The 14,082-nt window shown below is 59.3% G+C and overlaps 1 protein-coding gene across 4 annotated transcripts in view; it reads left to right on the top strand.

The window, feature by feature from the left end:
• The window catches only part of COL11A2 (collagen type XI alpha 2 chain), a 29,765-nt gene extending 16,010 nt beyond the window's left edge, over nucleotides 1-13,755 (top strand). For all 4 annotated transcript variants that reach the window (XM_059399985.1, XM_059399984.1, XM_059399987.1 and 1 more), the window contains 38 exons: nucleotides 210-263; nucleotides 595-702; nucleotides 1,683-1,736; nucleotides 2,047-2,100; nucleotides 2,198-2,242; nucleotides 2,327-2,380; nucleotides 2,507-2,551; nucleotides 2,692-2,745; nucleotides 2,837-2,890; nucleotides 3,102-3,155; nucleotides 3,513-3,620; nucleotides 3,769-3,858; nucleotides 4,010-4,063; nucleotides 4,287-4,394; nucleotides 4,535-4,642; nucleotides 4,785-4,838; nucleotides 4,941-4,994; nucleotides 5,207-5,314; nucleotides 5,499-5,552; nucleotides 5,789-5,842; nucleotides 6,039-6,092; nucleotides 6,253-6,306; nucleotides 6,646-6,753; nucleotides 7,166-7,219; nucleotides 7,408-7,461; nucleotides 7,583-7,636; nucleotides 8,225-8,278; nucleotides 8,544-8,651; nucleotides 8,765-8,818; nucleotides 8,976-9,029; nucleotides 9,300-9,407; nucleotides 9,560-9,613; nucleotides 9,918-9,953; nucleotides 10,148-10,201; nucleotides 10,323-10,587; nucleotides 11,163-11,275; nucleotides 11,618-11,824; nucleotides 12,591-13,755. In XM_059399985.1, coding sequence (XP_059255968.1) covers nucleotides 210-263; nucleotides 595-702; nucleotides 1,683-1,736; nucleotides 2,047-2,100; nucleotides 2,198-2,242; nucleotides 2,327-2,380; nucleotides 2,507-2,551; nucleotides 2,692-2,745; nucleotides 2,837-2,890; nucleotides 3,102-3,155; nucleotides 3,513-3,620; nucleotides 3,769-3,858; nucleotides 4,010-4,063; nucleotides 4,287-4,394; nucleotides 4,535-4,642; nucleotides 4,785-4,838; nucleotides 4,941-4,994; nucleotides 5,207-5,314; nucleotides 5,499-5,552; nucleotides 5,789-5,842; nucleotides 6,039-6,092; nucleotides 6,253-6,306; nucleotides 6,646-6,753; nucleotides 7,166-7,219; nucleotides 7,408-7,461; nucleotides 7,583-7,636; nucleotides 8,225-8,278; nucleotides 8,544-8,651; nucleotides 8,765-8,818; nucleotides 8,976-9,029; nucleotides 9,300-9,407; nucleotides 9,560-9,613; nucleotides 9,918-9,953; nucleotides 10,148-10,201; nucleotides 10,323-10,587; nucleotides 11,163-11,275; nucleotides 11,618-11,824; nucleotides 12,591-12,731 — 2,994 coding nt within the window. In that variant the 3' untranslated portion in view covers nucleotides 12,732-13,755. The remainder of the gene's footprint in view (nucleotides 1-209; nucleotides 264-594; nucleotides 703-1,682; nucleotides 1,737-2,046; nucleotides 2,101-2,197; nucleotides 2,243-2,326; nucleotides 2,381-2,506; nucleotides 2,552-2,691; nucleotides 2,746-2,836; nucleotides 2,891-3,101; nucleotides 3,156-3,512; nucleotides 3,621-3,768; nucleotides 3,859-4,009; nucleotides 4,064-4,286; nucleotides 4,395-4,534; nucleotides 4,643-4,784; nucleotides 4,839-4,940; nucleotides 4,995-5,206; nucleotides 5,315-5,498; nucleotides 5,553-5,788; nucleotides 5,843-6,038; nucleotides 6,093-6,252; nucleotides 6,307-6,645; nucleotides 6,754-7,165; nucleotides 7,220-7,407; nucleotides 7,462-7,582; nucleotides 7,637-8,224; nucleotides 8,279-8,543; nucleotides 8,652-8,764; nucleotides 8,819-8,975; nucleotides 9,030-9,299; nucleotides 9,408-9,559; nucleotides 9,614-9,917; nucleotides 9,954-10,147; nucleotides 10,202-10,322; nucleotides 10,588-11,162; nucleotides 11,276-11,617; nucleotides 11,825-12,590) is intronic.
• Nucleotides 13,756-14,082: the final 327 nt, after the last annotated feature.

Here is a 14,082-nt window from a genome sequence, read left to right as displayed (position 1 = left end):
GAGAGGCGCCCCCAGCCTCCCGGCACCTCCACCCTGCCCCGCACCAGCCCTTCTGCCCAGCTCTTGCCCCGCTTTTCTCCCTCCAGCCTGCGCTGTGCTGCTCTCCAGCTCCGAAATCCACCCTTCCGCCATGTTTTCCGAAATGCTCCATTTGACCTCCTGACCCCCTATCATCTCTGGTGACCTCCTCTCACCCCCATCTTTCTCAGGGCGAGGACGGCTTTCCCGGGTTCAAAGGGGACATGGGCGTGAAAGGTGACAGGGTGAGTAGAAACCCACACATTGGCCCCCCAACCCGAAGTCCTGATGTTCCTCCATGTTGGAGCCCCCAATCACCAGCCTATTTCCTGAAACCCCAGACTCCCCATCACCAGTGCTCTTCTCCCTTGGAGCCCGACCCTGGCAGGAGGGCAACCTGCACAGTCTGCTTCCCACCAGCCTGATAGTCGCAGTGTTCTCCCTGTCCCTGTGGGGCTCCCTGTCCTGCAGTAGTCTCTGGGACCCTACTCAGCCTCACCGGGGCCCACCTCTCCTTTTGAGGCCCAGCCCACACCACCAGTCCCTGACACTTACCTCTTTGACTGTCTTACCCAGGGAGAGGTTGGAGTTCCTGGTTCTAGGGGAGAAGATGGTCCCGAGGGGCCGAAGGGACGCACTGGACCCACTGGAGACCCTGGCCCCCCTGGGCTCATGGGCGAAAAGGTGACAGGGGACGTGGAGGGGATGAGGGCCGAACACTGGGATCAGGATGGGCTTGGCGGTACCCACAGCTGGAGTCAATGAGTCATTTGAAGACCACGATATGTTCATTATGCTCCTCTCTGTAGAAGGCACCCCCTGGTCACTGACAGTTGGAGTGAGGCGGGGATACATAAGAAGTCAAGGAAAAGTCCCTGTTGGGAGAATTTACATGGCATAGAGGAAGGGACAAGGCATGAGGCTGGCATAAGGAATGTAGGTACAAGGCAGAAGGAAAATGTGTCCAGACTTAGAGCAGCAGGAATTACAAGAAGGGAGAGTCAAACAGTCAGAGGAGGTGACTTACAGAGCTAATCTCCATGCCCTCACCAAGGGCCAGCCCTGCGCCTGCTTCTCCTAAGCCCCGGGCTACAGAGAGCGTTCATTGCAACAAGTAAAGATGCTTGTTCGTACCACAGCCGGTCATGGGCATGGCCTGCATTTGAACCTAGGCAGGCCTGCCAGCTCCTAACCTCTGCTTCACTGCTGGCTGAGCGTGGCAGGCCCTGAAGCACCAGGAGGAAGGGGGTGCATGTCAGGAGGGCTTGGGGTGGTGCAGACACGGGTCGGGGGGCAGAGGCCATCCTGAATGTGGTGTGTGAACCTGCAAGGGGACTGGTCTCAGTGGTGCAGGGAGTGTGTGCTGGGAAGGAGAGCTGAGGTTCGGGGGGTAGGCAGGAGTAGGTCATGGAACTCCATGGAGCCGTGGGTTTAAAGGCGCAGAGGAGGCAGGATCCCAGCCCCAGAGCTGGGGAAAATCCACTTTCAGGAAGGATGGGGGACAAAAGCCAAGCAGCCTTCTGAGCAGGAGAGGAGGGGCTGGGGCCTGGAGGTTTGCTGGGGAGGCTTGCTGGGTGGGGGCTGGCTCCTGTCTCTGGGGCTTGGGGTCTCCAGGGATGGTGTGGTGTCTGATTCCTTCCCAACTGCTCCCTGTCTCTCCACAGGGCAAGCTGGGTGTTCCTGGTCTGCCTGGCTACCCTGGACGCCAGGGTCCCAAGGTGATATTATACCCCATTTGTGCCCCTTCTCTTCTTCCCTTCTCTGACCACTGATTCTAGGAAGCTTAGACTGATAATGGTGGGGGACCCTAGAGTGAACTTAGCTCAACACCATTCTACAGATGAGGAAACAGAGGGCCAGGCAGCCGCAGGGGGATGCTGGTGGAGTGTCCAAGGCCACCTAGTTCTTGGAAGAGCCCAGGCCTCCCACCCTGCTGCCTCCATTACCTCTCCTGACCCCCACCCACTGGCTCTTCTAGGGCCTCTGTTTTCATGACATCTCAGTTTTTTCCTTCTCCATCCTCACCAGGGGTCCCTGGGATTTCCTGGTTTTCCTGGTGCCAGTGGAGAGAAGGGAGCCCGGGTAAGCTGGGGGAACGGAAGGGGTGCAGAGGGCAGGGCTGCCCTATGAGTGGGATCGCGCCTCTGGTGATGTGTTCTTTTCGCTTCCTTCCCACCAGGGCCTTTCAGGGAAGTCAGGGCCTCGGGGAGAGCGGGGCCCCACGGTGAGTGCGGGGGGCAGATATGTGGCTCAAGATCCCAAGAGGTGCATTTGGGGTTTTCTGACAGCTCCCCTCCCTGCTCTCTAGGGTCCACGGGGTCAGCGGGGACCCCGAGGTGCCACGGGGAAGTCTGGCGCTAAGGTTAGTGGTCTTGGCAGGACTCCATCCACCATCTGCCCTTTAACCCGGCTCCTGGTTGACTCCTCTGACCTCCAGCAGAGCTAGAAGGCAGCGCCTCTTCCCCTCTGACTCTCTTACCCCCTACAGGGAACATCAGGTGGTGATGGCCCCCATGGCCCCCCCGGAGAAAGGGTGAGTATGGCTTGAGTCTCTTGTTCTCCAGTGCTCCCCAGGGAGCCTGAGTGGAACCCTTGCCCTCTCTCCCTGGGTAGGGGGCCGGGGAATATGCACCCCCTGCCCATTCTCCTCATTCAACCTTGCTCTGTCTTTAGGGTCTCCCTGGACCTCAAGGCCCCAATGGATTTCCTGGCCCCAAAGGACCTCCGGTAATTGACCTCTGACCCACTTGGGTTCTGTGAATCCTTTTCCATCCTCCTTCCCAGCCCAGTGTTCACCTGATGCCTGAACCCTTTCTAGGGTCCCCCTGGGAAGGACGGGCTGCCGGGACACCCAGGCCAGAGAGGGGAAGTGGTAAGTAATGCCCCTGGCTCCCCCAGACCTTCCAGGACTATCTGGTAGGCCCACCATGGAGATTCTTCTGGCAAAGGGATTGTCCTGGTGCTGCTCAGACCTGTGGCCAAGGACTCCGTCGTGACTCTGCCCTTCCTCCAGGAACCTGGGGTCCGTCCCACAGTGTCTGTGCTTAACATGCCTTGACTGCTCTCTCCTCTTCCTCTCTCAGGGTTTCCAAGGGAAGACTGGCCCCCCTGGCCCTCCAGGGGTGGTGGGACCTCAGGTATGGCTGCCCCCTGAGGAGAGTGGAGCCCAGACCATGAAGTTAGTTTGTCCGATCCTCTTCTCCCTTTTCCCGATCACATGCCCCAGCTCCTTTGGAGCAGGATCCCGACTGGCCAGTTCTCATCTCGTGTCCCAAAGGGGCAGCTCCCCAGTGGGGACGCGGGGTGGTGCAGTTACCCCAGACTGGGGAACTACACTCCAGCGCAGTGGCCTAGGAGAGCCCCAGGAATTCCCCATAGCTTTGGGGTGGGGATAAAGGGCATCCAGAGGGGTCATTTTAGGATGGCAGAGTGGCCTCTTTGGGCAGGGAGTGGGGCAGAGGATCAGAGGATCAGTCTTTCTGTCTCTTTCTTAGGGAGCAGCAGGAGAAACTGGGCCCATGGGGGAGAGAGGTCACCCGGGCCCCCCAGGCCCCCCGGGAGAGCAGGGACTGACTGGAACAGCTGGAAAAGAAGGAACAAAGGTCAGTAAAGGGTCGGGCAGAGGGGAACTTGGGAGACCAGGGTTGGGGTGCTAAATGGAACAGATAGTTGGGATTTGAGAAAAGCCAGAGATCTCTCTGTCCAATCCGGGAGCATGGCTGTGGCTCATGACCTTTCATTTCATCTTAGGGTGACCCTGGTCCCCCAGGGGCTCCAGGGAAGGATGGACCTGCGGGTCTGAGGGGCTTCCCAGGAGAGAGAGGCCTCCCCGGCACTGCTGTGAGTGAGAGCTCAGTCCCCCAACAAGTCACCTGGCATCCTGGAGTCGCTCAGTGTCACCCCCACACCCATTTCTCCAAGTCTGCCTCCCCCCCCCATCCTTCCCTGCCTTCCCGACGCACATCTGTGACTCCCAATCTCTGGTTCACAGGGTGGATCCGGCTTGAAGGGAAATGAAGGTCCAGCAGGTCCCCCTGGCCCTGCAGTGAGTGTGGGGGACATGAGGGGTGGGAGGGAGGAACCAGGAAAGAGTGGGTGAGGATGGATGAAGAGGGGCATCTGGATCTAGGCAGGGCTGTGGGACTAGGCAGAGGGAGTCTAGGATCTGCCATTGGGTATTCAATTTGGGGCTATTCTCCTGGGAACCATGTTCAGGGCTCCTCTGGTGTGGGTGGGGTGTGGGGGTCTGACTCCATTTCCTGTCTCAGGGTTCCCCTGGGGAGCGAGGTGCAGCAGGATCGGGGGGACCCATTGGCCCCCCAGGGCGCCCAGGCCCACAGGGTCCCCCTGGAGCCGCAGGAGAGAAAGGTGTCCCGGTGAGTGTGGGGTCCCTGGGGAGAGACACTGGGGAGGGGTCTGCGAGTTGTGAGCTGCTGGGCTACAGAGAGTTCCTTGTGAGGGTGTTGGAGGGGGGGGATCGTCTCCGGCTCATGACTCCTTTCTTCTTTTCTTCCAGGGTGAGAAGGGCCCCATTGGTCCAACTGGTCGAGACGGGGTGCAGGGTCCTGTGGGGCTTCCTGGTCCTGCGGGACCCCCCGGTGTGGCAGGAGAGGATGGAGACAAGGTGTGGGAACCTACAGACCCTGGGCCCAATCTTCCCCGATGAGACTGCTGATCTGCGCATGCCTCCCATCCCCATCCCTGTCTTCCCCTCCTTGCCCCACCTGGGTCTTTTCTCTAATACCTCATCTGCCCTGTCCCCATAGGGTGAGGTGGGAGACCCCGGACAGAAGGGCACTAAAGGGAACAAGGGTGAACATGTAAGTGACTGTGACTTTTGACTTCTGATCTCTGGCCTTTAGCCTCGTTTCCACCTGGTCTCTCCCTGTCTTGGTGTCTCTGACTCTCCTTTTCCCCCCCAGGGCCCTCCTGGACCCCCTGGACCCCTTGGTCCTGTGGGGCAGCCTGGAGCCGCGGTGAGTGACTGATGCCCCATCTGCTCCCCTCCCTGCCCCTCCAGGGGCGCTGGCAACTTCTAGTCTGCCCTCAGTTCCCCTGCACCCTTGGAGTTGAGCGTGGGAGTAAGGGCTCTGGACCTGATGCCCAGCTTGGTGTGGAGTTTGTGAAGAGAGAACTCCCACACCATGACCATCTCTGTGTCCTTGTCCCTGCCCTCCCTCCACCTCAGGGAGCCGATGGGGAGCCCGGAGCTCGGGGACCCCAGGGACACTTTGGAGCCAAAGGTGATGAAGGAACGAGAGGATTCAATGGGCCCCCGGGACCCATTGGCCTACAGGTGAGTTGGGGGAAGTAGAGGCAGGGGCTGAGAGGTGGGGTCAGGATGGGTCTGCTGACCAGCCCCTGCTGCTGAGGACTGGGGGACATGTGGGATCGGAGGGAGGGCACTGGAGGCTAAGTGTACCTGGAGCTGTTCTCTGGTGGGTCGGTCATCCTGGTCTGGGCTGTGTACCCCCGCACAGGGTTTGCCAGGCCCCTCGGGTGAGAAGGGAGAAACAGGAGATGTGGGCCCTATGGTAAGAGTGACCCCACTGACCCCCTGGCCCCAACCCCACCTGCTAGTCTCTCCCCCCCCATCCAGCACTCCCAGCCTCCCTGCTCCCTGCATGCTGCTTCCTGGTGGGGCTGCCCCCCTCCCCTGAGACCCGCACCCCTACCCTGAGATGTCAACCCCACCCAACCCTCTGGCATTCCTGGTGTGCCTTTCTCTTCCTTTCTCTTCCCTTCCCCATCTCTGCTCTGTTTTCCCCAGGGACCACCCGGCCCCCCAGGACCTCGAGGCCCAGCTGGACCCAATGGAGCTGATGTGAGTCCTCTCAGATCCCTGCGGCCAGTCTTGCCTCCCTTTCCCCAGACTATAAACTCTAGTCTCATCTCAGCTGCCATGAGAAGTCGCTGGCCCTGGAAGGCCTCCTGCTGTCTCACCGCTGTGACCTTGGGGTGCTCATTCAGGGTCTACCCCCTCCCTTAAGCAATGACTCCTACTTCTGCTCCTCTTCCAGGGTCCGCAAGGTCCCCCGGGAGGTGTTGGAAACCTAGGTCCCCCTGGAGAGAAGGTAACTGGGAAGGGAGTAAATGAAGGGGCTTGTCTTGGGGTGGGGTATGAGGGTTGGACTTCTGCCAGCTTTGGTTGGGGTTGGGGCAAAAGAGAATGAAGTATGGGGAATATCGAGATTTGGGGGTGAAAGGTGGTTTTTGAACCCAGTCTCCTTGCAGGGGGAGCCGGGAGAGTCAGGCTCTCCAGGGGTCCAGGGTGAGCCTGGTGTCAAGGTGAGTGAGATCTCTGAGCCCTTGCTCCCTAATCCCCAACACCCTCCTCAACCCCAGCCCCTGTTACTGTGACCTCCTGGAGCTGGAGCTCCTCTACAGCCCAGGAGCCTGTGCTCCTAACGCTCTGTGAGGCTGGACCCCTGGGTCTGAGTGAGCCCCATGCTCGCTCTTCAGAGGGAAGGAGGGACCCGAGTACGCCCTATGGGCTTGACTTTCCGTGAGCGTCCTGCTGTCACTGAGGGGGTAGAGGGGAGGCTGAAGGTGTCTTGGAAGCAGGGGCTGCATCCTTGATCTTCGAGACCCCTTTGGGACCATCCATACCCTCTACTCATCCTTCAGGGCCCACGCGGGGAGCGTGGGGAGAAAGGAGAGTCGGGGCAACCGGGAGAGGCAGGACCACCAGGGCCTAAAGGCCCCACCGGTGATGATGGCCCCAAAGGGAACCCTGTGAGTTTAGGGGAGGGGCTGGGAGGAGGGCTTTGTGAATGAGAGACCTGGGTATAGGGGTGTCTGTGAGTGGGAGGGTCTTGGAGTAGGAGGAACCCAGGAATGGGGGGATACTTGGGTGGAAGGCTCTGGAATGAGGTCTCCTGGCAGGGATGTATGAAATCCATGGCAGGGTGTGAAATCCAGAGAAAGAAAGTCAGAGATGCCTTCTAATTAACTCCCTGAAAGCATCAAAAAGCATGCAGCACATGAGGTGGGGAAAAGAGAGTGCCAGGGACCATCTCCCCAGGGTGTGCCGTTGGGCATCGGGGGCACCAGCTGGAGAGGGAGAGTGTGGCATGTGCTCTGAGCATCTGTGCTGGCTCTGGGTAGGGTTAGGGGGTGGTGACTTTGATCCTGTTCTCTGCATTAGGGTCCTGTTGGTTTTCCTGGTGATCCTGGTCCTCCTGGAGAAGGTGGCCCTCGGGTGAGTCTGCTCGTGGGAGGGGAAGGGAGACAGAGGATGGGCTCCTGTGTGGGCCTTTGTGCGGCTGACTGGCTTGAGTGTGGGAAGCTGGGGGTAAGGCAGGGCAGGCAGAGGGATGGGAAAATTGGCAGTTTTGGAGGTGACGCCAGCTAGGTTGGGCAATCCCTGACCTTGCTGCATCCCTGCAGGGCCAGGATGGTGCGAAGGGTGACCGAGGAGAGGATGGAGAGCCAGGACAGCCTGTGAGTGACCAGTGACCCATCCCTCCACTACAGAGCCCAAGCCTTCAGGCCCATTACCCCCCTTTAAGCCCCACTCCATTGGCTGGAGGCTAAACACTCATCCACTCCTGTCCCTCCCTAGGGATCCCCTGGTCCCACTGGGGAGAATGGACCTCCTGGACCACTTGGAAAGCGGGTAAGTGAGGTGGACATCCGGGACCTTGAGGAGCAGTCCTTGGCTGGGTGGATAGGAGATGGGGGCAGTGGAGATGGGATGGGCAGGGAGGTGCCTGGAGGTAGCGTGCATGTGTGTGGACATTTGCATTTGTAAGCATGCCATGTGTAAGGGAGCATGTCTGTTCTGGGCTTTGCTATTTATGTTCTTGCGGGGGTGTGGGAGATGGTACTCATCAACTGGTCAGAATGGACCTGGAGGAAGGGGCTAGCTTTCCTGGAGGGTCCCTGCTGAGCCACGGATTAACCCTCTAGTTGCTGGGATAGAAGGTGTATGGATGGTAGACTGTGTGCAGGCAGGTGGCTCTTCCCTGAATATACAGAACTCCTCGTTATTTTAACAACTGGTACAGCTCTACCAGCTTGTTTGGGAATCAGCTTCTGCAACTCTGTTGGTGCATGCATGTGTGTGTGCGCGCGTGCGCACGTTCACACGTGCAGGCAAGCACACACATGCACAGGCTCATGGCGCCCGGAGCCAGGAGGACAGGCCGGGGAAGCAGCTGAGCCTGGTGACTCACTGACTTTTCCTTCCTGTCTCTACCTGCAGGGTCCTGCCGGCACCCCTGGTCCTGAGGGGCGGCAAGGAGAGAAGGGAGCCAAGGTGAGGGAGAGGCCATCCTGGGTGCTGGAATATTCCCCCTATCTTCTGGCACCTCTGGCTCCTCAGATTCCTCTCTCCAGATGTCTACCCCATATTGAGCCTCTTCTCTCTAGGGGGGGTTCCCTGTACTTATTCCTGTTCCTGCTTTGGGGCTCCTGGGGTTTGGCCCCTCCTCTCTGTCTCATCCTTTCCACATTGGACCCCCTACCTCCACCCTTACCCCTTTCCTCTGCCCTTTAAGACTCATTCCTTGTATATGTTTCAGGGGGATCCCGGTGCTGTGGGTGCCCCGGGGAAGACAGGCCCTGTGGGTCCCGCAGGCCCAGCAGGGAAACCTGGTCCTGATGGTCTAAGGGGACTCCCAGGCTCAGTGGTGAGTCATGGAGTGGAGCAGCTTGGCTGAGGGCAGGAGGGGTCAGGGGCCTTTGGAAGGGTGCCCATGTGGGGACAGTTCTCCTGATCTCTGTGGTCCCCTTGAATCTGCAGGGTCAGCAAGGCCGTCCTGGGGCCACAGGCCAGGCAGGACCTCCAGGTCCTCTGGTGAGTGACTCTGGATTGGGTGGGGTGGGTGGGGCGAGGCTGGTGGTGCTCTTGGGCAGTGGGCATCCAGCTAAAGCCCTGGAGGAGGTGGGACATGGCTCTGGGGAGAGCTTGGTCCCACTTTTCCATGCACAGAGTGATTTCTGTCTCCCCACAGGGACCGCCGGGACTTCCTGGCCTGCGAGGTGATATTGGAGCCAAGGGCGAGAAGGTGAGTGCAGACCTGCGGCTGGGTATCTCCCCTTACCCTCAGCCCGGAGGACTGTGGGGGCCCCGAGTGTCTACCACTGTGTTTCAGGGCTCCGACACTGAGTCTCTGGGGTCCTTGCTCAGTGAGGGCTGTTCACAGGCCCTGCTCTGTCCTCAGCCCCCTGCCCGAGTCTCTCCTGTCATTTGGGCTCTGACCCCTGTGGACTCCTCCTTCTGCATGCGTGTTTCTTCCTTTCTGCCTCCCCCGACCGGCCACCTGTCCTTTCTCCAGGGTCACCCAGGTCTCATCGGGCTGATTGGGCCCCCTGGGGAACAGGGAGAGAAGGGTGATCGGGGACTTCCTGGCCCTCAGGGCTCTGCTGGACAGAAGGGAGAGACGGTGAGGACATGGTCCTGGAAGGTCTGGGAGGATGAGCGTGGGGATTCGTGGTGGGGGTGGGGAGGGTGGAGGTGGAGACTCAGCTGGGGGTTGGGGGGGTCAGGAGGGGTGTGGAGGGGGACCCAGTTGAACCATGTCCTTTTCCTTCCTAGGGTATCCCCGGAGCATCTGGCCCTATTGGTCCTGGAGGGCCTCCCGGCCTCCCCGTGAGTACCCCATCTGTTCCTCACTAAATCCCCTAAACCCTACTGCTCTCCCTCCATAATCCCCCAATGGCATCCATGGCAACCACCAGCCAAGCAGAACAGGCCCCAGTGTCCTCCATATGTCCTTACACAGTGTCTCCTCCCCCATCCTTCCAGGGCCTCTGGAATGTCCCCGTGTTCCCTCAGGCCTGCCCCTCCTATAGTAAAGCCAGGGTCCTGTGGACTCATGACTTTGCCTCTCCATTCCTCCTTGTCCTACCCTGCCCCCGTGGTGACCATCTCTTTCTTCTTCCTCATTTCCCAGGGACCTGCTGGCCCCAAAGGAGCCAAAGGAGCCACAGTGAGTGACCCCCAGCCAGCTCTGAGCTCTGCCCCCTTCCCCCAGCCAGACTTGACACTTTCTCTCCAGGGCAAACATGCTCCCTCCAGCAGAGCTGCTCATTCCCAGCCCAGAGACTGACTTGACCCTTCTGCGGCCTTGACTGCATGCATGAGCCCTTGATTCCTCCATGAGCTCATTTACTCCTTTGGCAGGGCCCAGCTGGACCCAAGGGAGAGAAGGGCGTCCAGGGTCCTCCAGGACACCCGGTGAGTTGCAAGTCAGGGCCTGCCTCTGTCTGCTCCGCCTCTGCCTCTCTTTCTCAGAGATTCTTGGCTTCTACCTCCTATCCATTTGTCTCTCACCTTTTCCATTCTTCCTTCCACACAGGGCCCCCCCGGTGAGGTGATCCAGCCCCTGCCCATCCAGATGCCCAAGAAGACTCGGCGCTCCGTGGACGGAAGCCGCCTGATGCAGGATGAGGCCATGCCGACTGGGGGGGCTCCAGGCAGTGCTGGGGGGCTGGAGGAGATCTTTGGCTCCCTCGACTCCTTGCGGGAGGAGATTGAGCAGATGAGGCGGCCGACAGGGACCCAGGACAGCCCCGCTCGTACATGCCAGGACCTGAAGCTCTGCCACCCGGAGCTGCCCGACGGTCAGTGCCAGCCTCAGGAGACGGCGTTACAACAGGATGAAAAGCAGAGTGGATGCAGGGACTTCTTGGGGGAAGGGGTGGGGTGGGGGTGAGGGTCAAGGGGCCTGGAATGGCAGCTCTTCACCAGCCAGGTGGGGAGTTTTTCAATATTTGACAACTGATCTGGTCCTCCCGGTGCAGACCGGCTCACGATCAGCCTGCTGCCTGCAAGAAGTGACAAACATACACACGTGTACACACGTGCTTACATTTACACAGACGGGCACGCGTGCGAATCTGCCACCACATATTGTACCGACGTGAGGTGTCAGTGCTCCTGCCCCCTCCATCGGGGGCCTGGGCATGCCACTGTGGGGAAGGGTACCACAGACGGGCAGGGGTGTAAGGTGGTGATGGGGCATGAAGTAGGGTGGGTAGCGTTGTGGGATTCCAGGGGACAGTGGGACCTGGAGACTGAGGGCATGGTGGGGAGGGTGGGAGTTTGGAGCAGTGGGGTGGGAGTGGGAAGGGGGGCAAGGAGTGTCTTGGGTCCCGCCTGTGGGGACCCTGACCCTTTCCTCTCCCTCACCCAACAGGAGAGTACTGGGTGGACCCCAATCAGGGCTGTGCTCGGGATGCCTTCCGGGTTTTCTGCAACTTTACAGCTGGAGGGGAAACATGTGTGATACCCAGAGATGATGTCACGCAAGTGAGGGCTGCCCTCCTTCCCTCCCCTGCCCCACTCACAGTCCCAGTGGCTTCTGGGTTTCTGTGACAGGCGCCCTGGCACTACAGAGCCTGGGCACCTTCTTTCCTTGGCTCTTCCCTTCTTACCACCATCCCACTGCCTTTTCCCTCGACAACCCTAGACAAAGCTTGCCTTCTGTTTACCCTCAGTCAGTCCCAGCCTCCTGCTCTGGCCCATTTCTCCCTCCGCTCTTTCTGCCCACCCATTCCCTGCCCATGACCCCAGCCCTGGGGACCCCGCTTCTGTAGATGCTCTGCCAGCCCTGTTCCATCTACCCCTCACCACCAGCCTCTCTCCCGCCAGTTCTCTTACGTCGACTCAGAAGGCTCCCCAGTCGGTGTGGTGCAGCTCACCTTCCTGCGGCTGCTCAGTGTCTCAGCCCATCAGGATGTCTCCTACCCCTGTTCTGGGATGGCCCAAGGCGGTCCCCTGAAGCTCCGGGGGGCCAATGAGGATGAGCTGAGCCTGGAGACCAGCCCCTATGTCAAGGAATTCAGAGACGGCTGTCAGGTGGGAAGCAGGAAGAGCTGGATCAGGGTGCATTCCCGAGTCAGGCTGCAGGAAGACTCTTTGGGCGGAGGCACCCAGGAAGAGCAGGAGGCTCTAGCTTCTTGGTGTCAGTTATACCTGAGGAGGTGCTGATGGCAAGGAGGGTGGGAAGGATGGAAGATGGGCTTTACCTCTGTGCGCACATCAGCATCACCCAGAGTGAGTCACGCAGGCTGGTGCATACATTCACACAGGCTGTCGGATGAAGGCACGCAGGGGTCCAAATCACCCCCGCCCCGTGAAGGCACAGGAGCACACAGATACCCACAGAATGTGCATACACCCCTGGCGCTGCCTGGACAGGGTCACACATGCACACACGGGGAATCGTGTCTGATGTTATCACGCAGTTACACTGCAGACACGTGTTTACACACCCCGTGGAGTCACGCTGACTCACACAACCACCCCAGGGGGATAGTCTCAAAGACAAACACACAGACTGGCTCGTGAGCATACGTGGATGTGTGCACCCATGCATGTGTGCACGTGTGCAGACATACACACACACATCGCCCTAGCTTTCCCAACCCCAACCCTGGAAGACATTTGAGGAAGAAAATCTATCAAGTCTGACCACGTGACAAGGATTGGGAGGAACAGCATCTTAAGGGCCCTCAGAGGAGAGGCGAGCCTGGTGCCAAGCCTGGGGGATCTTGGGGTGTGTGTGTGTGCACGCGCCCCTCCACCACGCTCACTGCTCCCTCTCTCCTGTCTTCCCCTCAAGACACAGCAAGGCCGGACGGTGCTGGAGGTGCGGACGCCCGTGCTGGAGCAGCTACCAGTGCTGGATGCCTCCTTCTCAGACCTGGGGGCCCCCCCTCGGCGGGGAGGGGTGCTGTTGGGGCCTGTCTGTTTCATGGGCTAGGACCTGCTCAGTCTAACCCCATGCACCGAAACCAGGCCCACCTGGAATCCCACAGCGTTAGCTCTGTGCCGCCTCCCAAGAGGGCTCCTCACCATCTAGGGGGCTTTGGGCCAGGGGACGGAGAGCCCCCAATCAGGGGCAGACCAGGGGAGGGGTAAAGCGTGAGCTGGGCGCCCCGGGGGGGGGCATCTGGGGTTCTTGGCCCTTCCACCTGGAGCCCGTGACCTGTTAGACAGCTGGGACCCTTATTTAAAACTCACCTCCCAACCACCCCCAAACAAGCAGAAGAGAAGAGAAAGGACACTGTGTATTTTGTATTTAAAAGTAATTATATTAATTATTTAAAGAATGGAGAACAAAAGAACAAAAAAAGATAAAGAGAGAAACGCCAACAAAAATTAGCGGACTCTGGAGACAGGGCTCTCCAAGGGTGAGCCCCAGCCCCCTCCTCCTTGCCTCAGGGCTTTCCTCAGTGACTGTGGGGGGACATTTTCAGGCCAAACCCCACCTCCCTCACAGCCCGCCTGTAGAACCCACTGTGAATGTTGGAATATATGGTCTCCTTTGCCTCAGGGTCTGATTCTCTTTGCCCAGGGTGGGGCTTCCCCTGCTCCACCTTCCAGGTGTTGGGCTCCCTGACCCACACACCATCTGTCTCTCACTTGGTCTGGGGCTTGCAGGAACTGCCTGCAACTTGGGGAGCAGGCCACATCCCCTCGGGGGTGGGGGGAAACGGAAGGGTGAGGGGTGAGAGCAGGGCCTGTATTCAGCACTGTTGAAATATGGAAATTCGTCCTTATCAGCTCGTCAATCCCATGGCTGTGAGCCCCCCAGTATCCCACTGCCTTCCTGGCCACCCTGGTCCCACCCCTGAGTGCCCCCTCACCTTCACTGATCCCTATGGAAGGGTTAATGTGTGGCGTCTGGATGGAAGGGACTCCCAGGACCTTGTCTAGCCCTACGACCAGTGTCCTTTCTAACTGATGGTTAAATAATGTGATCTCCTTCCGGGGTGCGTGTGTTGGTGCTTGTTATTTCAACCCTCTCCCCAGACCCTGACCTGTACCTCTCTTTGCTGGCTGAGGCTTTCCCAGAAATGGAAGGGTTCATCCCTTTCCCCAGAGGGCCTGTCCTTTCGTGGTGTCAAGGCCCAGAAAGAGTTCATGAAACCTGGCTGACAAGTCCAGACTCACAAGCTGATCTCCCAGTGACGTTGTGTGGGGAGACAGGGTTCCGTGTGACATGGGTGCTGGATCGTTTTTGGGTGAGGGTGTGCTTGTCTTCCTTGTGTCCAGATCAAACACGACCTTTCCGCACCCCCATTTCCCATCTTTAGGGACCTCAGGGGTGG

The sequence above is a fragment of the Mustela nigripes genome, chromosome 5 (assembly GCF_022355385.1).
Source record: "Mustela nigripes isolate SB6536 chromosome 5, MUSNIG.SB6536, whole genome shotgun sequence".
NCBI classification, from domain to species: domain Eukaryota; kingdom Metazoa; phylum Chordata; class Mammalia; order Carnivora; family Mustelidae; genus Mustela; species Mustela nigripes.
Note: the sequence above shows the minus strand (reverse complement) of the source record. Positions and strands in the feature narration are given on the sequence as shown.